General features: G+C 44.5%; 2 protein-coding genes across 5 annotated transcripts in view; both read left to right on the top strand.

Moving 5' to 3' along the window:
* The window catches only part of FOXN3 (forkhead box N3), a 395,933-nt gene that overhangs the window by 85,053 nt on the left and 283,575 nt on the right, over nucleotides 1–27,305 (top strand). For all 4 annotated transcript variants that reach the window (XM_057733100.1, XM_057733103.1, XM_057733104.1 and 1 more), the window contains one exon: nucleotides 23,251–23,366. The gene's annotated coding sequence lies outside the window, so the exon portion shown is untranslated. The remainder of the gene's footprint in view (nucleotides 1–23,250; nucleotides 23,367–27,305) is intronic.
* On the top strand, nucleotides 2,280–2,754 carry LOC130852245 (60S ribosomal protein L35-like). Its single transcript, XM_057733122.1, has one exon. The coding sequence runs from the start codon at nucleotides 2,320–2,322 to the stop codon at nucleotides 2,689–2,691; it is 372 nt and encodes a 123-aa protein (XP_057589105.1). The 5' UTR covers nucleotides 2,280–2,319; the 3' UTR covers nucleotides 2,692–2,754.

Raw genomic sequence — 27,305 nt, 5'->3', positions numbered from 1 at the left:
AACGTGAGCTGAGGAACTCTCTGGACAGTCATGAATGCCTCTAGGCCCATTCCGGCTAGGTGTGCACATTTGGGATGGTATGGCAGCAGAAGCAGCCTTTGGGAAAAGGCAGGTGGTGGTGAATTTGGTCATTCATTTTGTCTGTGTCTTCAGAGTCACAACCTCCAAGCTCCAAAAACGTCCTGTCATTCTGAATGTGATGGTGACTATGATCACATATCTTTTGGGAGCTTAGGGGGAGCTACTCACACCCCCACGCCTGTCTTTGTGATTGGAGATATGTATTGGTGAGATGCACAGCCAGGTCAGAGAGCAGCATGGGTCCTAGGGTCACCCTGGACACACAGCCCTCTTGGCTTAGCTGAGGCCACCTTTGGTGCAGCCACAGGACTCTCTCTGGTTCCATGGGTATCATGAGACTTATTCTGGATCCCTGTCATGGGTCTTGGAGCTGAAGTCATTCTCAAACCAGTTCCATGATTCTGTTTATGAGGGGAAGCACAGTGCAAAGAGTGTTGGGCGTTAGAGGGCATGGGTTCGAGTCCCAGCCCTGCCATCAAAGGCAGTGAGACCCTGTGTGAGGCACGTACCTCTCTGAGTGTCAGCATCTCCACCTGCACACCGAGGAATTCCCCATCCTGCTTCCTGCTCTTCTTGACTCACCCCCATTTGCATGTGGGAGTGGGAGGCCCCTCTCATGGGGAGATCTGCCTGCCAATTTTGATCACTCTCTTGTCTGTGTGGGTCCCGTGAGGGGGAAGGAGGAGGAATCCAGGCTGAATGGTGAATGAGAGCTGAAAAACACAGGGAATGCCTTTCTCCACGAAGCCCGTGCTTGCACGACAAGATAAAAATATCTCCTACAATCTGTAACAACGGATCCTTTTGAAATCTCCAAGTAGTTTCTTCAGATTGAAAAATACCATTAGAAGTATGCAAACAATCACTGAAGTTTTTGAGAATGATGGTTGGCACTTTAAAATTTCCACTAAAAAATTAAATTCTTTCCTTATTTCACAAATGTTTAGGTGTCTGCTAGGCGCCACACACTGGAATAGATACAGCAGTGAACAGAACAGACAAAATCCTTGTCTTCTTGGGGCTGACATGCTAGTGGGAAGATGGACAAAGAACACAGTAAATAATATATATTATTTGCGTGTAGTAGTAAGTACTATGGAGAAGGACTTTTTTTTTTTTTTTTAATTGGTCTTGCTGCACAGCTTGCAGGATCTTAGTTCCCCAGCGAGGGACTGAACCCGTGCCCCCTGCAGTGGAAGCACGGAGTCCTAACCACTGGACCATCAGGGAATCCCGAGAAGGACATACACTTTTAAAGGGCCAGTTGATAGTCATCATTATATTTTTGCCATGTGCAAATGCCTGTCATTTGGAGGAGTGTGGTGGGGGGCGGAGGATGCCTAAAATCATAAGGTCACGGGATGTGTGGTGTTCAAATCCTGCTACTCAACATGGAGTCCACGGGCCAGCGGCACCAACATCCCGGAGCAGCGATTAGAAATGCAGACCCGAGTCCCTCCCATCAGGAAGCACCCACAAGCCTCCTAGATACCTTCCTCCACAAGAGGGCAGACAGCAGTATCAAGCAGTATCAGCAGTATTTCGTCTTGTGGAAATGAAAACCATAGCCACAGAAGGTAGAGAAAATGAAAAAGCAGAGGACTTTGTACCAGATGAAGGGACAGGATAAAACCCCAGAAAAACAACTAAATGAAGAGGAGATAGGCATCCTTACAGAAAAAGAATTCAGAATAACGATGGTGAAGATGATCCAGGACTTTGAAAAAAGACTGGATGCAAAGATCGAAAAGTTTACCAAAGACCTAGAAGAATTAAAGAGCAAACAAACAGAGATATGCAACACAATAACGGAAATGAAAAATACACGAGAAGGAACCAATAGCAGATTAACTGAGGCAGAAGGGCGGATAAGTGACCTGGAAGACAGAATGGTGATCATCACTGATGAAGAAAAGAATAAAGAAAAAAGAATGAAAAGAACTGAAGACAGCCTAAGAGACCTCTGGGACAATGTTAAACGCACCAACATTTGCATTATAGGGATCCCAGAAGAAGAGAGAGAGGAAGGACCCGAGAAAATATTGGAAGAGATTATAGTTGAAAACTTCCCTAACATGGGAAAGGAAATAGCTACCCAAGTCCAGGAAGCACAGAGAGTCCCAGGCAGGATAAACCCAAGGAGAAACACGCCAAGACATATAGTAGTCAAATGGACAAAAATTAAAGACACTTTTCCTCTTTCCCTCCGAGAAGGCGGCGGAGTTAGATTTTACAGCCATGGCTAAGATTAAGGCTCGAGACCTCCGCGGCAAGAAGAAGGAGGAGCTGCTGAAGCAGCTGGAGGACCTGAAGGTGGAGCTGTCCCAGCTGCGCGTGGCTAAAGTGACAGGTGGCGCGGCTTCCAAACTCTCCAAGATCCGAGTTGTTCGCAAATCCATCGCCCGTGTACTCACCGTCATTAACCAGACTCAGAAAGAGAACCTCAGGAAATTCTACAAGGGCAAGAAGTACAAGCCCCTGGATCTGCGGCCCAAGAAAACACGTGCCATGCGCCACCGGCTCAACAAGCACGAAGAAAACCTGAAGACCAAGAAGCAGCAGTGGAAGGAGCGGCTGTACCCACTCCGGAAGTACGCGGTCAAGGCCTGAGCATCCAGGCGTCAATAAAACAAACAAACTCACAAAAAAAAAAAAAAAAGACAGAGAGAAGTTATTAAAAGCAACAAGGGAAAAACGACAAATAACATACAAGGGAACTCCCATAAGGGTAACAGCTGATTTCTCAGCAGAAACCCTGCAAGCCAGAAGGGAGTGGCATGATATATTTAAAGTGATGACAGGGAAGAACCTACAACCAAGAATATTCTACCCAGCAAGGATCTGATTCAGATTCGACAGAGAAATCAAAAGCTTTACAGACAAGCAACAGCTAAGAGATTTCAGCACCACCAAACCAGCCCTACAACAAATGTTAAAGGAACTTCTCTAAACGGGAAACATAAGAGATGAAAAGGACCTACAAAAACAAAACAATTAAGAAAATGGTAATAGGAACATACATATCAGTAATTACCTTGAATGTAAATGAACTAAATGCACCAACCAAAAGACACAGACTGGCTGAATGGATACAAAAACAAGACCCATATATATGCTGTCTCCAAGAGACCCACTTCAGACCTAGGGACACATACAGATGGAAAGTGAGGGGATGGAAAAAGATATTCCATGCAAATGAAAATCAAAAGAAAGCTGGAGTAGCAATACTCATATCAGATAAAATAGACTTTAAAATAAAAAATGTTACAAGAGACAAGAAAGAACATTACCCTAAAGATCAAGGGATCCATCCAAGGAAGAGGAGATAACAATTATAAATATATATGCACCCACTACAGGAGCACCTCAATACATAAGGCAAATGCTAACAACTATGAAAGAGGAAATGCAAGGCAGAAATAGAGACACAGATGTAGAGAACAAACACATGGACACCAAGTGGGGAAAGCGGGGAGGGTTGGGGGGGGATGAACTGGGAGATTGGGATACCAAATTGTACACTCTAAATATATGCTGTTTATTGTCTGTTAACTGTATCTCAATAAAAGTTCTTAAAAAAAAGAAAAGAAAAAAGAAATGCAAACCCTCAGCCCCACCCCAGACCTGCGGAGTCAGAGCCTGCTGCTGACAGGGCCTGCAGGTGGTCTGCTGACAGGTTCATGTTAGAGAAGCACCTGCCAAGAGAAGTCTGTGGCTTTGGGCATCAGAAGCCCAGGAGTCTGCTCAGAGCATATCTGGCCACCTTGGGCAGGCGCTTCACTGCCCGTCAGCCTCAGTTTCCTCCAGAGTGAAGTGAGGAGATTAGAATGATGCTGACATTCTCTGCTCTGGCCAAGTTCCTCTTTTTCTGAGTGTGTGCCTCTCCCACCATCACGTTCCTTATCCATCAGATCAAACTCTCTCTGGGGCTGTATAGGACAGGAAGGTGTGTGGGGAGCTGATACTCTGGTCGCTGTGGAATTTCTTCTTTTTTTTGGCTGCACCACGCGGCATGTGGGATCTTAGTTCTCCGACCAGGGATCGAACCCACGTCCCCTGCATTGGAAGTACCGTCTTAACTACTGGACTGCCAGGGGAGTCCCGCTGTGGAATTTCTAGGATGTGCTCTGTCCGATTAACAGAGTGTTACTGATGCCCACGCTCTATCCCATGACAGGGGACAGTGCTGCCTTTTCTTTGTGCATATAAAATGCTGCTTACCTTCAGCAGGGATTATGCTTGGAGCAGAGCTACAGGTGTGGCTGATCTATAGATCAAGTTCCTATAGTCTTTGACTAGGTCCTTCTTTGCCCAGTGTTCCAGATGCTGGAAGGTGGGTTGCCTTTGAGGGTACTTGGAAATGTCACTTCTGGTGATGTACTGACTGGTCCATACTAGCATCGGGCGTCATGTACTCAGCCTTCCCTCCCAAGGCAGGGCATGTAGCTCTGTGGCCTGGGCGTGGAGCCTGGAATCTTGACCATCAGTTTTGGCTCAGCTGTTACATGCACACCTCATTGCATTGCACTTTGAAGACACTGTGTTTTTTTTTGTTTTTTTTTGTTTTTTTTGCAAGTTGAAGGTTTGTGGCAACCCTGCAACAAGCAAGTCTATTGGAGTCATTTTTCCAACAGCATTTGCTCACTTTGTGTTTCTGTGTCACATTTTGGTAATTCTCGCCGTATTTCAAACTTTTTCATTGTTATTATATTTGTTAGAGTGGTCAGTGATCTCTAATCTTACTGTTGTGAAAAGATTACGACTTGCTCAAGCCTCCAGTGATGGTTAGCATTTTTTTTTTTTTAGCAATAATTAAGGTGTGTACTTTGATTTTTTAGACAATGCTGTTGCACACTAAACAGACTATAGTGTAACGTGAACATAGCTTTATCCGCACTGGGAAACCAAAAAATTCCTGCGACTCGCTTTATTGTGATGTTCACTTTATTGTGGTGGTCTGGAACCCAACCCAAAAGATCTCCAAGGTGAGCCTGTATTAACTTCTGAGGAACTTGGGGCAAAGCCCTTCAGGCTGCTTATTGATAAAATGGGATTATAATCATTTCCACCTCACAGGCAGAGACATCATTATATAAATGCTTTTGAGAGATTTTTTTTTTAATTAATTAATTTATTGGCTGCATTGGGTCTTTGTTGCTGCACATGGGCTTTCTCTAGTTGCGGTGAGCTGGGGCTACTCTTCATTGTGATGCTTGGGCTCCTCATTGCGGTGGCTTCTCTTGCTGCAGAGCACAGGCTCTAGGCGTGTGGGCTTCAGTAGTTGCAGCACACGGGCTCAATTAGTTGTGGCTCACGGGCTCTAGAGCACAGGCTCAGTAGTTGTGGCACATGGTCTTAGTTGCTCCATGGCACATGGGATCTTTCTGGACCGGGGCTCGAACCCTTGTCCCCTGCATTGGCAGGCGGATTCTTAACCACTGCGCCACCAGGGAAGTGCCCAGAGCTGTTTTTAAATGTGTGATTTCCATGCTTAAGTCACTACCAACTAGCATACTCTTTTTTTTTTTTTAAATGAGCATGAAATCCTCTCCCTGCTCCTGTTGGTTTAATGACTGCAGCTTTGATGAGCAGATTGTGGCAAATGCCTATTAATGTTGCTCACGGATTACTTTGGGTTAAGGAATAAACTAGGCATTGACCTTTCTTGGCTGTTTCTGAATTAGTCACCTACTTCCCATTATTTGTGTATGTCCACAGTGTGAACTAAATAAAGTTAGGGTTGATCTCTTTCAGAATACGTTTTGGATTTCTCCTTACGATAAAGTTAAGGCAAGTTGGTGAATGGCTTGCAAGCAAACAGAAAGACCTTTTCAGCAAAGCACTTGCTCAACTAGGGAGTTATTATTAAACGTTGGTTTCTGGATGTGGTCAAATTCTCAGATTGCTCAAGTGTTTCTTGGCCTGTGGAAGACTCAAGGAGAAAGCAGTCTTCCTTTGTCATTGCTGTTTTCCATTGGTGGGGCCACATGATAGCTGCGATAGAGCTGTGTCTTACTTTACTATCTTGGTGGTCCAGATGAACCCAGTGCTTACTGGGATCGGGTATTTTCAGATCTTTGCCATCTGGCTGTGAGATGGACTTCTGGACTTACTTGACCGATTGGTTAATCATCTGCTCTCCACGCTGCAAAGAGCAGATGGGTTCAGGGATGGTGTTTCATTGGCTGTGTGATCTTAGGCAACCCACAGGGTAAAGCAAGCAAGCAAACACCATCTTAACAACCAGCACCAAAACTCCCTTGGTCATGCCGCATCTCCGATCAAGTCTAGGCTGCAGGGCTAAGATGTGACCATCACAACTTAGCAGGAGAGAAACCATGCTGGGGGCTGAGTCACAGATCATGTGTCTTTTCCAGCCCTTGGCTGTACCCCCTTCATAGTCAGTTTCTTTGCCTGGGGTGGAGATCATTCTAGACCCCTAGGATGCATGGAGGCCTGTCCAGGAACAAAGTGCTTCATGACAAGGTCATGTCTTGTTTGGAAGCTGCCGGCCTGAGTGGGGATTACATCCAAGAGCTCTAGAAGTGTCCATTGGGATTGGGAAGTGGTAACAACTGGTCTTGTGGGCCATGGTTGCTGTGAGAGGGAGTTTGGTCTGGTAATATCTTAAGGTGTTATCTTAGGGAGAGTTTAAACCAAGAAGAGGGTCTCTCCCAAGCAGTGTGAAGCTACCCCTCAGAGATTTCCCCTAGACCTGGGGCTCTGATTGGGTGAAGGTCTTGGGGTGGCAAGACTGTTTTTTTTTTTGAACAGTGATTCGTTTAATTGCAACATTTTGAAATAAAAAAAAGCTCATTGGTGGCTGGACCAGATTGTCGTGGACATTAACCCTCTCCTCACACAGAGCTGTGTCTCTTTGCCCTGCGCTGGCCGTCTCTGATGCCCTCGGGAAGAGCACTAGTCTAAATAGACTGGAGCAGATTGAAGGGCAGTCATTGGGAATTTTTGCCAGGACAGATCCAGAAGAAATGCTCTCATTTTGTTCTCCCATCTTATCAATAGGTTGGGAAAAGGTTGCTCACTTCTGTCACAAGTTTTGCCATCCACTGCCCGTTTCCAAATGCATAGGAATCAACACATTCAGCATTTGACCCACCCCATGGCATTGTAGCCATCCTGGAAATACATGGGTTGAATTCTTGACATGCGGTTTTGGAAGTGGGCTAGTGTCATGCCTCGCATTTTAGTCTTGCATGGGTTGGCGTCCCCGAATGCACGTGAGTGGGTTAGCAATGCACGTGATCCCTTGGCTTGGCTATTCCCTTGCTGAGTGACCCAGTTAGAAGCCTGGCCCAGGGACAGGATGAGCAGGGCTAGCTGGGCACTGTCAGGAAACCCTCCCAGCGAGTGCTGGGGGCTCCCGCCATGCTAGTCGTGGGTACAAGCAAGAAAGGGGAGAGTCCCTGCTGTTGGTGTAACCCTGGGTCACTTCTTTTCCAGCCATATGGATACATGGAAAGAAGTAAAAAATCCAGTGGGCTTGATATTAGAGCTTGTTTCATGGTGTCACATATGTCTTTTGGAAGGAGCCATTGTGCGTGGTCTTCTGGTTTTTCATCCAGTTGCTAACCAAACTTGAAACATTTAGAAGCTCTTTTATGTGTTAATGTGTCCAGTGAAGCAAGAATCATTATTGTACCCTAATCAGTGACCAAGCAGGGCTTCAGAGTGGTGGAGAGCTAGTGAAAATCACGGGCTTGTAACTCGGCATGCTGCGCCAGAACCCCATCCCCTGACTCCGTCTGTCCTCCTTTTGTGTCTCAGATGGTGAGTAGCTCCATCTATAAAACGTGTGGTTGCTATGAATTGCTGTTGTTGGTAAGGAGAATTGGAAACATTCTCATTTCTAGATTACCTTTCAAATATTCAAATTCATGCACCAGTAGCATATGGCTAGAACTTTTATTTTTTCACTCAGATGTCTTCCAATGTGCTTCATTGAATTCCAAATCCACATCAGGTTTGAATTTTGAAAATGCCAACTGTATACTAACTGAATGTGAGAAATGAAGAAAACTTTCATAAATTAAAAAAAAAAGGTGATTTATTTTTCTGCTTCAAATAAACCAGCTGTATGGATTTTTTTCCCATTTTGGTTTATTTGCATCTTGATAATATAGAAGGAACAATGTTGTCTGTGTATTCTTAGCTAATTTCCTACAAGAAAGTTCTACAATAGTATATATCAAAGGAAAAGAGACCACGGTGGTCTTGATGTGGACTTTGCTTTGGGTGGATGGAGAAGACTTTGTTATCCTCATAAATTTATTTATTTATTTATTGGCTGAGTTGGGTCTTCGTTGCTGCGCATGGGCTTTTCTCTAGTTGTGGTGAGTGGGGGTACTCTTCGTTGCGCAGTCTTCTCATTGTGGTGGCTTCTCTTGTTGTGGATCACAGGCTCTAGGCGCATGGGCTTCAGTAGTTGTGGCACTTGGGCTCAGTTGCTTTGAGGCATGTGGGATCCTTCTGGACCAGGGATCGAACCCATGTCCCCTGCATTGGGAGGTGGATTCTTAACCACGGCGCCACCAGGGAAGTCCTGGCTTTGTTATCCTTAGATGGCTGTGTCCTGTTGGCCTGTCTGAAATTTTGGTCCAGTAATTACCTGACTCTGATTTCTTCCCATTTGAAGGAGTTTCATTTGTAGGTGCCATTTATGCTTCTGTTGCTTAGCAGGTAGGAGATTCTCAAGCACTTTAAAACTAATAAAGGAGGGCTTTTATCTGCTAGATTTCCTTCAGTTGCAGAGAAAATGAGACCTAATATATGTGTTTTGCACAATCTTAATCAGAGGCACTATCATTGGAAAGAACGTTGGCTTGTAAGTCAGAAAACCACCTAACAGAGAGAGAGCTCAGGTATGGGGCCCGAAGAGATTCATAAGCTTTGCAATGCCCTCTTGTGGAAACGACCCCCTCCCCCCACTGTCAAACACGTGCAATAGAATTTATACATTGTACATCTTCAAATCTAAATTACCATTCATTGTAAAGTAAAACATATCCATTAAGAGAAAATGCTGCCTTAATATATTAGATGCATTCATTTCAGACAGTTCAAATGTAGAAAAATGTGCTTTTTACAATTGATGAAATACAGTTTAGTTATGAGTTGAGTTGCAATCAGGTCATTGAGATAATGCTAAATTTTGTAGATTTTTTTATAATTTATTTCTCATATAAAAGCTAAAACACCCATATAACCATTATGCAACTTTGGCAGATCTCAACATTTTGCAATTTTTGCTTTAAATATGTATATATAAAAAAATTAAAGATATGATTGAAGATTTAGTGTATCCCTTCCCCAATCCCAAGACTCATCTCTCCCTTGGGCCGCATTTAACTGCTGTCTTGAATTCGGTACTTATCATTCCCATGCATGTTTGTAAATTTTCACTATGTTTTGTTTGTCCATACATATATTTATAGTGTCTTTAAAACACTGCTAGTTGTCCACCAGTATCCATTCCCTCTTTCTTCCTTTTAATACTAAAACCCCAGAGCTTTAGCTAGCTGAACACCGTCGGCCAGCAGTGGTTAAGTGACAAGTTCTGGCTGATAGATGAACATGAAACGGGTGGATACAACATCTCGACTTTAAGAGGCAGGAGCAAGCCTTTCATGTTCTCTTTCCTCCTTGCTTCTGGTTAGGACAGGGGCAAGGTAGTAGTGAGCTACTTAAGGTCATGCAAATGTGCTATCAAGAAGATAGCAGAGTGGCAAGATAAAAAATTCTGGGTCCCTGCCTTCAGGGTATCAGCTGCCCCACCACATCCCATGCACCCCCTGCCCTGTCATCAGGCTGCCCGCATCTCAGGCTGTTTTGTGAGAAGTAAAAAGCAACCATGTTTTTATTTGTCAGTATTTTTTAAAACTGACTCCAGAATGTTCTAATAGGACTGGCTTACATTTTGATTATGTATGTTAGTAGTGACTTACTGTATTAAAAACTTTCACCTTTCTTAAGCAGGGAGGATTAGGGTAAAACACTTTTATGTAATTCGTTGCATCCTCAGATTAAAAAAGGAAGAGTACATTTTACAGCTGCCCCAGTGACTAGGTATTGGTGTCCAGTCCTGCAGTGGACATGACCCCATTGAGGGCATGTGAACTGAGCTCCTTATCTTCCATATAAAGATAGAGGAAGTTCATACACACTTAGGACAGCTAGCTGCTCTGTCCCCAACTGGAGACATTTAAAGCAAATGTCACAATGATAATTTGAGAATGAAAAGGAAAAATTTCCATTCCCAGGAGAATTTTCTTCCCAAACCCTGACTCAGCACCCCAGTGAGCATCTTAAGAGTGAGACCTTCCTGGTCAATTTCTCTTCTCCAGGAGCTGGCCCCAGAACTCCTCACTCCTGCATGACAAACAGCAGAGCAGCTGTTCCAGGAAAAAGGCGACCTGCACTAGCTGGCCTGCATTCTTGCAGCTCCAGCCAGGGTACCAGTCTGGTTGGAATGCTTGCTCTCTGCAGAGTGGTTCAGGAGCTCTGCCCAGAGGGGCAATGTCTGTATTAGAGCTACAGGTGGATAATAGGGGAGTCCAGGAATCACCTCTAATTCTTTCCTGTCCCACTTTGCAGCCCTGATGCTATCCGATCACTGACTAGCTTGTGCCTGATCTCCTGGGTCAACTTGGCTTCTGGCCTTATAGGCAGGTCTGGTTTTTGGTTTCCCTCTCAAAGGGCACTTGGAACAGAGTGCAGCAAGGCACCTGGCCCCTCCTTTTGGATGGGGCTGGGGCCGTTAGTTCTAATCATACTGGATATACCCTGACCTTGGGCCTTTCCCCCCACGCCTTGCATTAAGAATTGGGTTGTCGCAAATGAACTTATCTACCCAGCAGACTCACGGACCTAGAGAACAGACGTGTGATTGCCAGAGGGGAGGGGGATGGGAGAGGGATGGAATGAGAGTTTGAGTTTAGTAGATGCAAACTATTATGTATAGAATGGATAAACAGCAAGGTCCTACTGTATAGCACAGGGAACTGTATTCAATATCCTGCGATAAACCATAATGGAAAAGAATATGAAAAAGATTGTATATATGTGTATAACTGGATCACTTTGCTGTACAGCAGAAGTTAACACATCAACTATACTTGAATAAAAATTTTTTTTTTAAAAGGCAGCATTAAAAAAAAAAGAATCAGGTTGTCAGGTGAGTGGTTCTCAGACTTCTGCAGTCTCTGCGTTGCTTTGATGCAAAAGATCCTGGGTTCCTCTTAAGCTGTTTGCGCCAACTGCTTCAAAACGCACAACAGAGGCTCCTGGCCTGCCTGAGTAGAAGGTGAGCTCTGCTCTAGCTGAGACCCACAAGCTGAGCCGAGCTCAGTAGTGCCCGTAAATTAAATGCATGGTGGGAAAAAACAAAGCCAAGCAATACCAAATTCCTTCCCTCCTGTAGAGGCTGGAAACTCAATTGTTCAGAGAGTCCTGTACAAGAAGAAGAAAAACGGCCCGAGTAGCAGTCAGTGTGTATTCTGGTCTGGTTAAACTGCAGATATCCTTGGACAGGTTTTAGAATTCTAAAAAGATGAAAATTAGAAGTGAAAATTCCCTTAAAACACCAGTTCTCATATCGAATTGCCTAATAAGCAGTTCACCAGAAATTCAATTCCATGTGGAGTGTTTTTTGCATTCACTGCCACTATCTCAAAAAAAATTATTTAATTTAAAAATTAAAATGAAACATAAACTGAAATTTAAAAACAAGCTGGGTGTGCCCTTGATGTACAAACCTTATAATGCCAAAGACATGGCAGGAAAAAAAAAAAAGAAAAAAAAAAAAAAGAAAAGCAAAGAACATTCCCATGTAACAACACTCAAAAAGGTTTCAAATTATAGGCAAATTGCTCATTAGGTGACTGGCTTTAGGCTAATTGATCTAGAGTCAAGGGCATCCAAAAGTTGACACGTTTGTGCTCAGGGACACTTTCTCGGGCCTGTATTCATCTTATTTCAGACGAAATTCTAATCAACTCTCTTATTTGGTTTCCCAGCCCCTGGCATATTAGATGTGAATCAAAACAGGGAGGGAACAGCCAGAGCCAGGCCACTTTGTGTGTTCAGAAGGCCAGCTGATACCGTGAGAGCCAGGGAGGGGCAGGTGGAGGCCAGAGAAAATTAAAATGTAAATACAGGGATTAAAACATCTCGCAGTAGCTAGGGGCCTTGTCCTGTGTGCTGCCCCGTCCGCCCTCCTGCCTCAAGATTCTATGGCTTCTGTATTATAATGTTCATAACGCTGGCCAAATCATGAAAAATATTTATAACAGGCTAAACCACATGCTCTGCACTTTGCCCAATTTATTGTTTTCTCATACAATCCATTTTAGAAAGGTTTTCATCCAAAGGGACCGAATCATTGACTCTTGAATTGGGCCACCCATTGGAAGGCACCGGTTTCCCCTGCCCTCCAGGAGAAGCATCCCCAGAACACTGCCCCTAGGATGCCTTCTGCTTCATGAGCTCCCCCAAGCCAACCTACAACAAATTCAGTGGCCTGGAAGAATTCACTCCTAGGAAGTCCTCTTTCACCAAAATGTGGCATGACCAAATCCCGTTCACTCTTAATATTCAGGGTGATGTGGGTAGGAGGTCGTGAATAGCCCAAATCACAATGAAATCTACTTTTGATTATTTGGGCTTCTGGTCCAGAATGGCTTCCTTCCTTAAGGAGATGTATTAAGATTTTCCAGAGAAACGGAAACAACAGTGCATGTGTCTGTGTGTACATATCTACATCTACACCTACGCCTATGTCTATGTCTATGTCTGTATCTGTATCTGTATCTATATGTCTTTCTATTAAGGAATTGGTTCATGCAATTATGAAGGCTGAGAAGTCCCATGATCTGCTGTCTCTGAGCTGGAGACCCAGGGGAGCTGGTGGTGCAGTTCTAGTCCAAATCCAATGCAGTTCTAGTCCAAATCCAAGGGCCTGGGGACCAGGAGTGTTGGTCTAAATTTCAGTCCAAGTGCAGGAGAAAACCGAAGTCCCAGTTTGGAAACAGGCAGAAACAGCAAATTCTCCCTTACCTGCCATTTGTTCAGTTCAGGCCTCCGATGGATTGGATGAGTCCCACCCACATTTGGGAGGGCAGTCTGCTTCACTCAGTCCACCGATTCACGTCTCATCCAGAAACTTCCTCACAGACACACCCAGAATCATGTTTAGCCAAGTAGTGGGGTACCCTTGGCCCAGTCAAGTTGACACATGAAATTAACTATCACAGGAGGCGAACCAGTTTATTGCTGCGTCCTGCTGATCCCAGTCCCCTTTCATCTCCAAAGCCCAAGGAGCCTCTGACCATCTTTCCCCTCCAAGGCCCTCTCTGAGGAGTTGCCGGGATTTAGGGTGAGACACATGGGAAGGAAGGGGGTTCAGGGAGCAGGCTGAGAGGGTGTGCTTTGGAGGCAGGCACTGACCCATCTCCTTCTACCCTTGGAAGAAGACTATAGGTGAGTGAAGGTGGAGAGGAACATTGCTTAACTGTAACCTCCAGCTGTAATTGATCTCCACACCCAGTTATCTGATACTTTGTATCTGTCCTTTGATAAGTATTGTTGCAATAGTTATTTTAAGTCATTTACAACCCAGTGCATTTGTGAGCACACCTAGAGGCAGTGTGGCTCTTGGAAAGAGCATGAGATCAGTTAACAGAAGGCAGAGTTCTGGCCTCTGAATTTGCGACTCCAGGCCAGTCACCAGCTTTGGAATCTCAGTGCTCTCCCATAGGAGATGAGATTTGCTGATATTTGCCAAACTAATTCATAGTGTAATCTTGTCATAGCCAAATGAGATAACCTATATGAAAATGCTTCATAATACTCCGCAAATATGGAAGGATGAAGTAAAGGTAGGGAATGACTGCTTTTATTGCTGTGACTCTGCTCCTTAAGTTTGTAAGTACTGGTTAGGATTATTTAAAGTGTCATCACTACCTGCCCTGCTGGTACTTGAACACTAGGCTTTATACTGGACCCTAACATCCTCTTTTGAGATTGCTTTAAAAAAGTGAGATAATGGGCTTCCCTGGTGGTGCAGTGATTAAGAATCCGCCTGCCAATGCAAGGGACACGGGTTCGAACCCTGGTCCGGGAAGATCCCACATGCCGTGGAACAGCTAAGCCTGTGCACCACAACTACCAAGCCTGTGCTCTTGAGCCCGTGAGCCACAACTATTGAGCCCACGTGCCACAACTACTGAAGCCCGTGCACCTAGAGCCCGTGCTCCGCAACAAGAGAAGCCACTGCAATGAGAAGCCCGCCCTCCGCAACTAGAGAAAGCCCGCACACAGCAACGAAGACCCAACGCAGCCAATAAATAAATAAATAAATAAATAAATTTATTTTAAAAAAGTGCCATAGTTCTTTGACCAGTAAGGTGTATACATCTATGTGTATTTTCTGTTTTGTCTTATCTTATGGGTGAGCTGATCCTTATTATCATAGTACATAGCCAAGAATGATTCAGTTTAGGAAAATAATAGTCAAACTTTGCTGATCTTTTGTAGGATAATTTTGCCATAGCCCCTGCAAATAAAGTAGTGGTTTCTTTAAAACATGCCAGTTCAGAGTCATGGATCTGCACTTTTAAAGCCTACAATTGATTGTTTAGTATGAAAATTGTATTCCGGTGAAGCACATCAGCATGCAAACTAAAGTGTGGCCATTTTCATCTAGATTGAATATTATTAACTAGCCCAAGGGATAGGTTGTAATTAAGATTTCGAGCAGCTTGCTTTTGTTGACTGTGATGAGTAGCCGCAATATTTAAAGTGGCGTTCCAGTCTGAAGAATGGGAAGATGGCTCAGCAAGACAGTATCTACGGATTTTGGCTTTTAGGTGTAATGAAAGAATTTGACTTTTCTTCACCGATCCAAACATTTGATGAGGGCAGCGATGCAAATACAAGAATGTTCAGATTCCAGGAAAATCACATTTCTTTCTGAATGATGGCAGATTTCCATCTTGTTAGTCCCTCACTGATTCTAATACCTTCTTCCGTGGGTTTGGAACAAAGACCAACTGGGGACAGATGCCCTCGTTGGGGTTTATGCTTTTGCCTAATTAAAACGATTGGATTTACAGCCTGCTAATACAGCTCTAGTTAGAAGGGAGAATAACTCGTAGCTTGGATCCACTTCAGAAAGTTTGCCAAACCTCCCCCTGCCTTTCACAGAACTGAGACGACACATTTCTGATAGCATCTTCATTGTGGTGCAATTCCATGATAACTGTTCTTAGGGGAGATGAGATGCTCACCTTTTTTTTTTTTTGTCCTATGCACACTGTTTTAAAAGAAGGAAACAAAGTTCTCCATTTCTCCCAGGAGAAGTTAGTGAAAGGATCCATGCATATTTTCCCCACCTTAAGCAGATACCTAGCAGGCTAGGTTGGCACACAGCTCATTTCAGCCATCCATATTTTCAGGTGAACCATATGTATTTAGTACATCATTTGATAATGCTAAAAAAATATTAAAGCAGTGTGAGACTAAAGGAGAAAGAAGATGAATGTTAGCATTCCCCTGGGGTTCATGGGTGAAGGAATTAACACAGCGTGGCACTCTACCCTAGCTGTGTTTGTTTCCATGGCAACAGCTACGTACATGTTTCAGACTATCTACAGTGACACAGTTGCAGAAATAGTAGCTTGCAGGTTTCTGATATCGCATCAGTGGACAGGCAGCACGCACTATATTAAGTAAGTGTAAAAGAATTTAAAATATAGCTCTGATTCAGATGTACATTAGCTCAGCTAAGCGATGTATTGGGGATTTCGGCATTCCCCTTCCTCACGACAGCAAAATCTGGGCAAAGTTGAAAGTTGCAAGATTCCAGTCAAACAATTGTCCTTGCTTGGGTAAATATCATCAAATGAAACAAATGTGAGTGAGTTACAAAGGTAAGAAAATGGCTTTGGCAGATGACATATTTAAGAAAGATATTGTCAGTGAAGCTAATTTTTTTGGGGGGGAGGTAGTGATGGGTAAGGAATGAAAGCTTTGGTTGAAAATAGCTGAGTCTTAAAGCAAATCAGTGTACACCAGAATCTTTAACTGCTGCTGAGTTTATGGCAACTAAGGTATTGGAATGTATCATTGTGAAATTGCTTTTCTATAAAAATGATCAGGTGAGGAGCAGAGAGGTTGATTGGGTATGCAGTTAAAGAGAAATTGGGGCTCCATTGTCTTTCTGAATGCTTATGTAAATATCTCCCTTCTCGCCAGGATGACCCTGGTTTGTCTTTGACATTCGCTGCTACTTTTTGGTACCATTTACTGTTCTGTGTGTTTATATTATGCTGCCACGTTGTAGCCTGATAAGACTTGAGTGTTGGTTAGAGAGAAACCAAGTAAAGATGATAGACTTTGTAAGTGTGTGACTTTGCAGTCAAATTGTACAGTAATTTAGGAGAAGTGTTCAAATGGGTATTTATTTACAGGCTAGACCTCTGCTTTTGAATAACAGCCTCGGTATTAGGTTAATGGATTTTGATGTGCCCATTATGATTGTGGGAGCTTTCAAGGATGTTGTAGTTCAATTTATACTGAGTTTTCCATGTCAGAATATTTTTATTTATGCCCATTATTCAGTGTGAGCCTGCATTTCCCTTATAGTTTTATTATTCATGTATCAGGGAAGAGAATGTAAAATGGCATGGTAATTCAAGCTAATCTATTCATTTGAGGAGGATTCATTTTCTGACCATAGGTGGACTTTTACAAAAAGTGGTACGAGAAACGAAACTCTTGTGTGTGTCGGACTGTTTTTTATGTACACAGGGAACTCTCTCCAGTGTCTGCTCCACATTGTTCTTCCCAGGAATTATTTGATTCCATGTTCAGAGAACACCTATGGGGGAGGGGGCCCTGGAGCTTCCCGCACCCCGCGGGGTATGGGGGGCTGGGAGAGATTTGGATTATCAATCAGGGATGGCACGCTAGAATATTTGCCACCCCAGTGGGTAGATACAATTTGCCTTCTAAATAAGGTGATCCAAAGTGAAACTAATGCTGCAGCCTCCCGGTGATGCCCATCTGTGGTGCGAGCCACCCAGAGATGGGAAGTGAAGTCTGTGTCTTCTAGGGGGAATTTTTTTTTTTTTTTTTTGGTGGCTCACACTCAGAGCAGCTCCTTTCTCAGACGGAGAGCCCCTCTGTCTATTCTCACACTCATGTCTGTAGTTTCGGGACCCCAGCCCATCTTTGGGGCTGATGGGGAGGCAGGCTTGCAGACCCCTCCCCCAGGCCCTGAGGTGCCTGGTGCAGGCCGTGGGCATCCTGGTGGGCAGCTTCTCTCTGTAACAGCTGCAGGAAGCCACCCGGGGCAGAGGAACCAAATCCCATCGCTGTGAGGGTTTACTTGATGTTCTGCTATTACGTGTGAGGGGCTCTGGAAACCTTGGGTTCATTAACCTTGAGCTTTGAAACTGGAAATCAAATAAGTGCCAAAGAACTACTTTGGATGATAGTTCAACTTTTGTCTGTTTGGGGAGTACAAGCCCTTCCAACCGTTGAGATGTTTGTATATATTATTTTTCATCATCCCAAAATACATTCTAGTATAAAAAAGAAATCTCCAAAAAACACCATGTTGTGTTAACTCTTTTGTAAGAATAGAAAAACACATCAACCAAAACGTAAAGTCCTAGGCTGTACCAGTCATTCAAATGTAAAATCCTGGCAGTGCTTGTAGGAAACTCAATTGCTTCCATTTGAAAGGCCAGGAAATTGATTTGGAAAAAAGTAAATTTGAGGGATTCCCTAATAGTGGCAGCATGAAATGAATAAGGGGAAAATGAAGGTAGAGACTGATCTTATTACCAATTGTAAATGGTAATAGAATTGCCAGAATAAGCTTCCTGAGGCATAGCTCATTTGGAGTCTCCACTGCCTAGTTGTTTCTGAAAGTTTTCGTTGGTCGCAGGGTAAGAGCCAGTCCCCAGGCTGGTGTCCAGGGCTTTCCACCGTTAGTCTTTTTCCAGCCTTCCCAGTCACTAGGTCTCTTTCTTGAGCATCCTGGGGCCTGCCCTAGGGTAATAAACACTCTATCCTGGCCATATGGGGAAGTTTCTAGGCCTTTGCTCTTGCTGCTGTCTCTGCCCAGATTCCTTTCTTCCCACCTTCCCAGCTTCAATTCCAATTCCTCCAAAAAACCTTACAGATCTCCCCCTCTCACCCTCACTGGAATGATTTTTCCATCCTTTCCATCATGTTCCCATAACAGTTGGTCTTCAAATTATAGCACTTATTTCACCATAGTAGGATGAGTTGTATCTTTTCTGAACCGTGATGTAAACGGATCAAAGACACAGGACTCTGATTTAGGTACTTCTACAGCTTTTTTTGGCCATACCTAGAACAGTACTTCAAACTTGTATTTCACTGACTTCTTAAACACTTGCAAAGATATATGTCATTGAACAGTCTTCCGCTTAGTCTGTTGGATACTGAGATTCCTAAGGCTATTGTCTGTCACAGCACCAAGCATCTGGACCAGTTCAGCCACTTTCAGATGCTTCCAAACTTCTGGCTGTTTGGCATCATCTAAACACAGAAACCAGGTGAATGGCTGATTTTGTTTTTGTTTTTTTTTCTTTTCATCTTCATGGAATTGAAGATTTTAGAGCCAGAAGGAACTTTAGGGAGCTAAACTCATATTACAGAGGAGAGAATTGTGAATGTGAACTGATAAGTGACTTTTCCAAAGCCACATGGTTGGTTATTGACCCAGGTGTGTGGGTCCAGCCAATAATATCTCTACGCAGTCCTGCCTCCTGAGCCTTCCTGGCTGTGGCCTTGGGTTCCGCTGAAGACATAGCTAGTCAATTTCCTTCCTGCCCCGTGTGGGGATTGGCTGGCCTTCTGTCTGTAAACACCATCATCCCATTAACCACTCTTCGCTCAAGGCTGATATCACTGGGATAGAATTAAAAACAAAAGGTAACTGAGAGTTGAACTCAGGGGGACCGAGAGCAGTGCTAACAATTCATTAGCAAATCGCCTTGCTGAAGCTATGGCAGCTGCTGGATTCAGTCAAGTTCAGACCCTTAAAAAGAGTGGAAAAAAGAAAGCACATACTTTCCAGTGCCTGGGCGCTGCACAGCCAGCCAGCTGGGCGTAGCACCGTGGCAAAAAGATCTCTTCAGTTTCAGAAATACGAGACCCTGAGCTTGCACACAGGGAGGGGACTGTGGCTGCAACTGGGCCTGATTCGGCATTCCTTCTGCCTGTAGTTCTATCAGACACAGCTCCTATGGGAAGCCCATTAGTATCTAAAGAAAGAACCAGCCCTCCAAGGTGACATAAGGTGCAGGCCGTGTGTGTGTGTGTGTGTGTGTGTGTGTGTGTGTGTGTGTGTGTGTGTGTGTATGTGTGTGTGTGTGTTTAAAGGCCTGTGTCTGAGGTCCACAGGCTCTTAAGAGGAACTCTTGGTTTTCTGTGTAAACGTGTACTTCCTGTGGTCCAGAGTTAGTCTGTTAAGGGAATAAAGCACAATTCAGATTTCTGAGTTGGAAGCCTGATTAATCTCTCTGCCAGTTACATATGGAAATAAATTAGTAAATGGTCCATCTGGGACTAAACTACTGCAGAGATGATAAATTATCACCATCATATGTCTGTGTTGCTGCAGACTGAGTCGTGCTCACCAGGAGCTGCTGAAAGATATCTGGATGCTCTATCGTGGTCAGAGGAATAAAAGTTAAAAAAAAATAATAGAAGTAAAAAATTTACCTTGAAATGTTTCTTGTGAGGATGGTTTGGTGGATACCAAGTTTGTGCCTTAGAACTGCTCTATCTATAAATATTTAAAAGGAGAGTCTGAAGGGCATAAGAAACGTTTTACTTTTCTGTTTTCAAAGGCCAATACAGTAACAAGTATTGATTGGTACCCAAATGTCTCAGTGAGTAGGATAGTATAATTATATATACAATAAAAATATACTGCTGTGTAATATTGCACTTTATAATTTTCATAGCAACTTCTTGTCTGTTATTTAAATTTCAAAGAAGGTGGGACAAGTCAGTGTCTCTAATTCTCGATGGATGAAAAACTGAGGTTTAGGACGTTGAGTGCTTTGCGCATAATGACACAGACGGCTTAGTGGCCGAACTGGGATGAGCAACCGGTTCTGAATCCAGCTCGTTTCCATCAGAGCCTTGCATGACATCAAAAACATTTTCGGTTTTCCATCATTCATCTAGCAGCACCAGGAAATAAAGCCTTCTATTTATGTCAGCTTTGTAGAAGCAAAAGCCATTCCTTCTTGAGCATGAAAAGTAGTTTTTTTTTTTTTTCCTCTAATTGGAGGTGTTGAATATTGATTTAACTTTTGGGGGGCATATTTTAATTTTTTTTAATTGAGGTATGATTGACATAAAATTATATTAGTTTCAGGTGTACAACAATGTTTGTGTACATTGCGAAATGATTACCAGAGCAAGTTAAGTTGACATCCTCCACCTTACATAGTTATAATTTTTCTTTTTTTTGGCTGCATCAGGTCTTAGTTGCGGCATGGCGGGGTGCTGAGGCGCATGGGCTTCTCTGTAGTTGTGGCATGAGGGTTTTTCTTTTTTCTACTTGTGGCGCGTGGGCTTTGAGTGGGCTCTGTAGTTTGCGGCACGTGGGCTCTAGTTGAGGCGCGTGCGAGCTCAGTAGTTGTGGCATGGGCTTAGTTGCCTCTCGGCATCTGGGATCTTCGTTCCCCGACCAGGGATAAAACCCATGTCCCTTGCATGGCAGGACATTCTTTACCACTGAACCACCAAGGAAGTCCAAACATTTTTTTCATGTGATGAGAACTTTTAAGATCTACTCTCTTAGCAACTTTCAAATGTGCAATACGGTCTTATTAACTATAGTCACTCTGCTGTATGCTGTATCTCCATGACTTACTTTATAATTGGAAGTCTGTCCCTTTTGACCCGTACACCCATTTCTTCCAGTCCCTGGTTTAACTTTTCCTTTTGACAGAGGCACACCCCTCCCCACTTGAGTTATTTTATAAAGCTAAAACCGTCAATGCCCTCAGGGGCTTTTTAGGTGTGGTAACATTTTGCCCCTTTGCAGAATGGCCTGAGGCTGCTGTGACATCCAGATTCTTATGCTTACTTTAAAATTTTCTTTTGTGTCTTCCTCCAGGGCAAACCTTCAGCAGTTAATCCTTAAAGCAGCTGAGGTGCTCCCCTCTAGAAAAAGCAGTTCCAAAAGTACAGAAAAGCAGGCTGGACTTAGAAATTATTAAATCACCTGGTTTATCACCAGAAGTCAGTTTCTAAACATGAGCAACAGGTGCTGCTGGGTGGTCTTCATACAAGAAAGAGAAGCGAGGGGCCCCTAGCATTTACCCGTCTGTGCCTGGCAGTAACCCTGTCTCACCCAGATCCCCTCCAGGTGTTCTCGATTCAGCCGGACCTGGTTCCTCCATGCACCTGAATAGCCCTCATGCTTTCTCACCTCTGAGCCTTTGCTTCAGCTTTTGCCCATTCCCGCCTGTCAAAATCCTGTCCAGACCTCAAGTCCCATTATTATTTTCTTGAGGCTTTCCCTTACCTGCCTTCCTGTGCAAGTGAGAAACAAACGTCTCCTTTGAAACCCGTTTGTTAGAGGAAGTAACACTGTCTGTCTCTGTGTTGAGTTGCCTGTATACCTGTCTTATCTCCCATAGAGGACAATACCCTTCTCAAGGGCAGAGATTTCATCATCTTCCCTCCCAACACTTCCTCCCTCCCCAACCCCTAGCCCAATACTTTGCTCTTAATTGAAACTTAACATGCAGTAGAGTAGGGTACTTTTTGTAACAACAGACTCAGTGTCGTTGGATGGCTGGATAAATGAATGATTTAAGATGTATCAGTATCACTTGGAGGGATTATGAAAACAGATCCCTGGGCCCCACTTCCAAGTATTCAGATTTAGTAGATCTTGGGTGGGGCCGAGAATTTGCATTTCCAACAAACTCTCAGGTGATACTGATGCTGCCCTTCCAGGGACCACAGTTTGAGAACCACTGATAGAATGAATTTTTTTTTTAAATTTATTTTTATTTATTTATTTATTGGCCGCATTGGGTCTTCATTGCTGCATATGGGCTTTCTCTAGTTGCAGAGAGCAGGGGCTACTCTTTGTTGCAGTGTGCAGGCCTCTCATTGTGGTGGCTTCTCTTGTTGCGGAGCACAGGCTCTAGGTGCAAGGGCTTCAGTAGTTGCGGCACATGGGCTCAGTAGTTGCGGCTCTTGGGCTCTAGAGCGCAGGCTCAGTAGTTGTGTGCACAGGCTTAGTTGCTCCATGGCATGTGGGATCTTCCCGGACCAGGGATCGAACGCGTGTTCCCTACATTGGCAGGCGGATTCTTTACCACTGCGCCACTAGGGAGGGCCGTAATTGAATCAGTTTATTTCCTTACATCCCCACACTAAAGCTCATAAGCTCACACCATTCTTTTCACTAGAGAGCCTATTGCTGTGTCTTCTTCAAGGTGTAGGTAAAAAAAAAAATCTTTGATTAGAAATTATTATGCCATCTATCTTGTGTACCAGCTTTTCTGTTTTGTAAGATTATTAGTTAAGCCTCCAAACTTGCAGCCCATTTTGTGAGTTTTAGCTTGATGGCATCTTTTTCTGCAGCAATAGCCAGAGTAATTTTATTTTACAACAACAGACTAGAGAGTCATTGACTTTGCAGCCTGTATACCTGGTCTACCCAGAGGATCAAGGCTGATTCGCATGGTGGAACGCTGGCCTTGAACGCTTGCTGGTGCTCTGATGTTTTTCCCTTATATAGACGAGTGTTTCAGTGGCAGCTGGAGTAAAAGCAAATGATCTCACAAATGTCTCAATGGCAGCTGTAGTAAAATCAGATAATCTCACAGTATCTCTGGCATGTATTTTCAAATCTCTGGGTCCTTTTATGCCCCATGAGGCAGTTTCAAGAACACTTTATAGCGAAAGACCCAGTGCTTCAATAACTTTCCAAGAAATAAAGAGGTATAGTTGCAATTGACTTTTTCACTGAAGTATTTCATCTTTCGGAGAGTCAGGCCAGAGATGACATCCATTGTGGTCGAGAGGGTTCCCTCTCCTCCTCCGCTCTAATCCCGTCTTCCTTCTGCTCCTCTCCACCAGCCACTAGTCGCATCATCTCCTAGAAGACCAGTGTTCTCGTGATCATGGAGGCCTCTCTGTCCTTTCTGTGACTGGAGCAATGCTGACCTCGGTTTCCTGGACCCATTCTGACTCAGGTAACCATACTTCGCCTTCCCCAGCTGGCTTAGACCTCATGGCGATTGCACTGAATAAAGGAAATGCCAAAGCTATATTGAAATGCAAATGCCAAATTGATTGTTTCTCCAGCAATTGGTATCTTCCACCTCTTTCTCCCAATCTTCTTAATGATCAATGTATGCTGCTGATCACACTGACAATGTGGTCAATCAATTTAGGCATTAAGATAATGAGAATGTTGAATCACATCTTTTTTTAACATTTTGGTGTGTGTCATAGACACACAGGACAATAGGAGCATTGCTGGGAATTTTTGTATGGAAACTAGCCTCAACCATATGTAGTTCCTCTAAATCATTTTCTTTCCCATAATACTGTATTCCATTGGAATTGTATTCATCTTTCTAATGTTGGGCCTTTTAATTGAGTTTAATAAGTATTATTGAGTATCTGGTATGTGTTCTTGGGGCAGATGGGGATGAAAAACTATAAATGTATAAAAGTATAAGATATATCCCCATGCAGCTCAGGTCTTAGCCAAAGAGCCGTGACTCACTTGTAAGAAAATGGCGGATGGCGCTCAGCTTCCGGCCGGGGCTGTGCCCTGTGGTAGCTCTGTGGTTCAGGGAATTAAGAGACCTTGAGGATGGAAATAATGAGAGGAAAATTCATGGAAGGGGGAGAGCCGAAGGAGGGCTTTGTCACTGTGGATCATTCAGCCAGGAGGGAAGAGGAGCAGCCTGGCCTGGCCAGGAAGGCGTGAATGAGGCTGTCATGCGCTCAGCCAGTGAGGGCCCCGGCTCTCTGGACCAGACGGGGCTTGGACCCAGCCTGAGCCTCTGCCCCAGCCAGAGCCAGGCTCCCCCTCAGGGCCTGCGTCCCTTAAGGTTCCCCTAGGGAAACCCCACCTGCCCTGTTACAGAGTCGCTTTGGTTGACAGCTTCCTTCAGGGGGCCCTGGTCACTGATGCCCCAGCCCTCCCTTGGCTGCTACCTGGCTGGCTGGCTGCTTCCCGGGGCTTGTCCATACCTGGCCTCTGCCTGTCTACCTGATTGTTTACTCTTACACACCTTCCCCGCTCCGCTCCACGTTCTACCTGGCAGTAGTGTGCCTTGACAGGGCCCCGGGATGAACCAAGGGCTGTGTGAGGTCAGTACCTGGTGATTCACAAGGGGTGATTCGGAGCTAAGAAGTGGAATGGAAGGGTAGGAAGCAAAAGCCGGGAACATGAGTTTGTAGGTTGATGCCAAGGGTGTATCAAGAGCTCTGAAAGCCAGAATTCAGGGAGGGCCTCAAGGCTGAAGCGGGGGCCGTAGGCGGGGATGGGAGCCCAGGGTGCCGATTCACCTTTCCATGATGACCCAGCAAGTCCTGCCTGCACCGGGCTCTGTTGGGTGAAGCAGTGGCCGCTTTCCTCCCCTGGGTCTTGGGGGTGCTGCTGAGGGTCTGCTGCCAAGGCGCACGCCTGTCCCGTCCGGTCTGCATGGCCACACTCCACGGGCCTGAGCATGCTCCCGTGCTCCTGGAACTGAGGGCCCGGCTGATCCAGGAGCTCGGGGCCTCCTGGAGTCTGAGCCCTGGGCCCCCAGCCACCAGGACGTGGAAGAACTAGAGGAACAGTATTTGTGTTCTCCTCCCAGGAAAGCGGTTGCCTAATCTGTTGTTGCCCTTGTTATTCTAAGTCCCGGGGAGGGTCAACTCCGACCGCCCAGCCAGGTATGGCCTGCTGCTTGTTTGGGGTGGACAAGCTGAGATGATTTTACATTTTTAAATGATTAGAAAAAAATCAAAAGAAGGATAGTATATTTTGCCTTGTAGAAATGATATGGAATTCAGATTTCAATGTCCCTAAATTAAGTTTTACTGGAAAGAGTCATGCTTACTCATTTCCAGATTATCCATGGCAGCTTTTACAATACAAGGGCAGAGTTGAATAGGTACGTCAGAAACCGTAAAGTATTTATTTTCTGACCCTTTACAGAAAAACATTGCCATCCTCTGGCCTAGGCAATTATATGACGCAGTGTTTGCAGCATTTGAGGCGTGGAGCTTTTTCCCTCATAAAGAAAATAGGATTGAAGGAAGAGTAGGATCTGAATAAGCAGGAGAGGAAGAGAGGAAATCTAGATTGAAAAGCAGACTTGATCATACTCTAGGTGGATTTTTCTGTTCATCTATTTAACTTTCAGTTCAAGCTAGGCATGACATTGAGGCTCTTTCATTTCAGAAACCTAATTATTAGGGTTGTTTTAAAAGGAGGCATCCAGGCTTCTTGGGTTAACGTAAATGTTGGAGCAAATCAGCACCAAATTAAAATATAGCCTGCGTTTTGGAACTTTGTTCTTTTTACTTGGCACTGGGTGTGAACTATTTTATTTTAAACCAAAGAAGCATTTTGCTTTAAATCAAGTAAGCATTGAAGATTTGCCATGAGTAAGCTACGGCATTTAATCTTGGCAACATTTTCCCAGTCTGGTTGGATTTTATGATATTGTCGAGTGAAAACTGGTGAACGTTAGAGATGTGGGGTCTAGTCCTACTAACTAGCTGAGCCAGGCAGGCTGTGGGTAACAAGTACACCTGAAATCTCAGGGTTTAGTGCAATAAACGCTTCTTTCCCACTCACCCAGACTTGGATTGCACCAGGGTGGCTTTGCTGCCTCCAGCATTCTCCCCCACCTTGTGACACCTACATCTCAAAATGTGACTTCCTGGTTGCTTCGATATGTGAACAAGAGTTGAGAACACACCCCCATTCTTAGGTGCCTTAGGCTAGAAGTGACTCAGACCAATTCCACGTCCACAGTCCCTTGGCCAGGATGAATCACATGACCCTGTCTCGTTGCCAGGAGGGTGGGGAGTAGGGAGGAGCATGAGGGATGCTTGGGGTCCCTACTGCCCCTGCAACACTGGGTCACTGTGGGAAAGCCCAGACTTTATCTGTGCTTTTGTCTGCTCATCATTAAAGGGTAATTAACCCAGACCTGCATTTTTTCATACAGTTTATGAAAGGCTCAAAAAGATGTGTGCAAGATCTCTAAAAGGTGTAACGAGTTCTAAAATAGGTAAGATATAATTGTTACCTGACTTCTTTTCAGGGTCTTAAATGGTGATGAGCTGGAGTTGGGATAGTCACACACGCCCCAGCATACCTGGAAGCATCCTGGCATTTGCCCATAACATAATTATCACGCAGCCCTTCCTTTCACACCCGGAAATACGCTGATACGGACAATACGAGATATGACCACCCCAGCTTGACCCCGCTGGTCATCCTTGAAGATTAATGTTCGTTACTGAGCGTCTTCTAAAAGTCACACTGTTCTAAGGTTTTGCCTGCCTTGTTTCATTTAATCCCCCAAACTGAAGTAGGTACAAGTAATCTCATTTTAAGATGAGGTAACAGATGCAGAAAGTTTTAAATTGTGCACGATCACAGCTAGCGAGTGGCACCGCTTTGCCTTGAACCCACCTCCTTCTTGCTCTTAAGCAAAGTCCACGTGACTGCCTCGCTTATCCTTTACCAGGATTGTGCCCTTGACCACGTGGGGCCCCACTTCCCTGACACTGGCTTGGGAATCTGTTCCCAGACCACACACTGGGAGAAGGGTACACCCCTGCGTGGTGAGTCAGCCCCTTATGACCCTGATGAGAAGACAAGTCATGGAGTTATGAAGGGGTTCTCCAGAGCCAGGGCCAGCGGGTAGCAGGATCAGGGTGGCAAGCTCCGCTCCTGACTTTGTCGGTCCCTTTCTACCCATTTCCCTGATGTTGACAACTGCAGCTTGTTTTAAAAATGGGCACTGCCTTTATATATAGGGAGAAAAGATTTTGACATCTAGGATGGAGTAGAACTCCAGCTAGTGCCACATGCTGTGCAGTTGATCCAAACAGGCATCTTCCCAATGCAAACAGCGAGTAGAAACTGAGCCCCGTTTTCAGGAAGTTTATTTACA

Source organism: Hippopotamus amphibius, chromosome 4 (assembly GCF_030028045.1).
Source record: "Hippopotamus amphibius kiboko isolate mHipAmp2 chromosome 4, mHipAmp2.hap2, whole genome shotgun sequence".
Classification (NCBI taxonomy): Eukaryota; Metazoa; Chordata; class Mammalia; order Artiodactyla; family Hippopotamidae; genus Hippopotamus; species Hippopotamus amphibius.
The sequence above is the reverse complement of the archived record's forward strand: the minus strand, read 5'-3'. Positions and strand labels throughout refer to the sequence as shown.

Bases quoted from the DNA above. Each gene is read 5' to 3' on its own strand.
- LOC130852245 (XM_057733122.1), top strand. From the start codon at position 2,320: ATGGCTAAGATTAAGGCTCGAGACCTCCGCGGCAAGAAGAAGGAGGAG.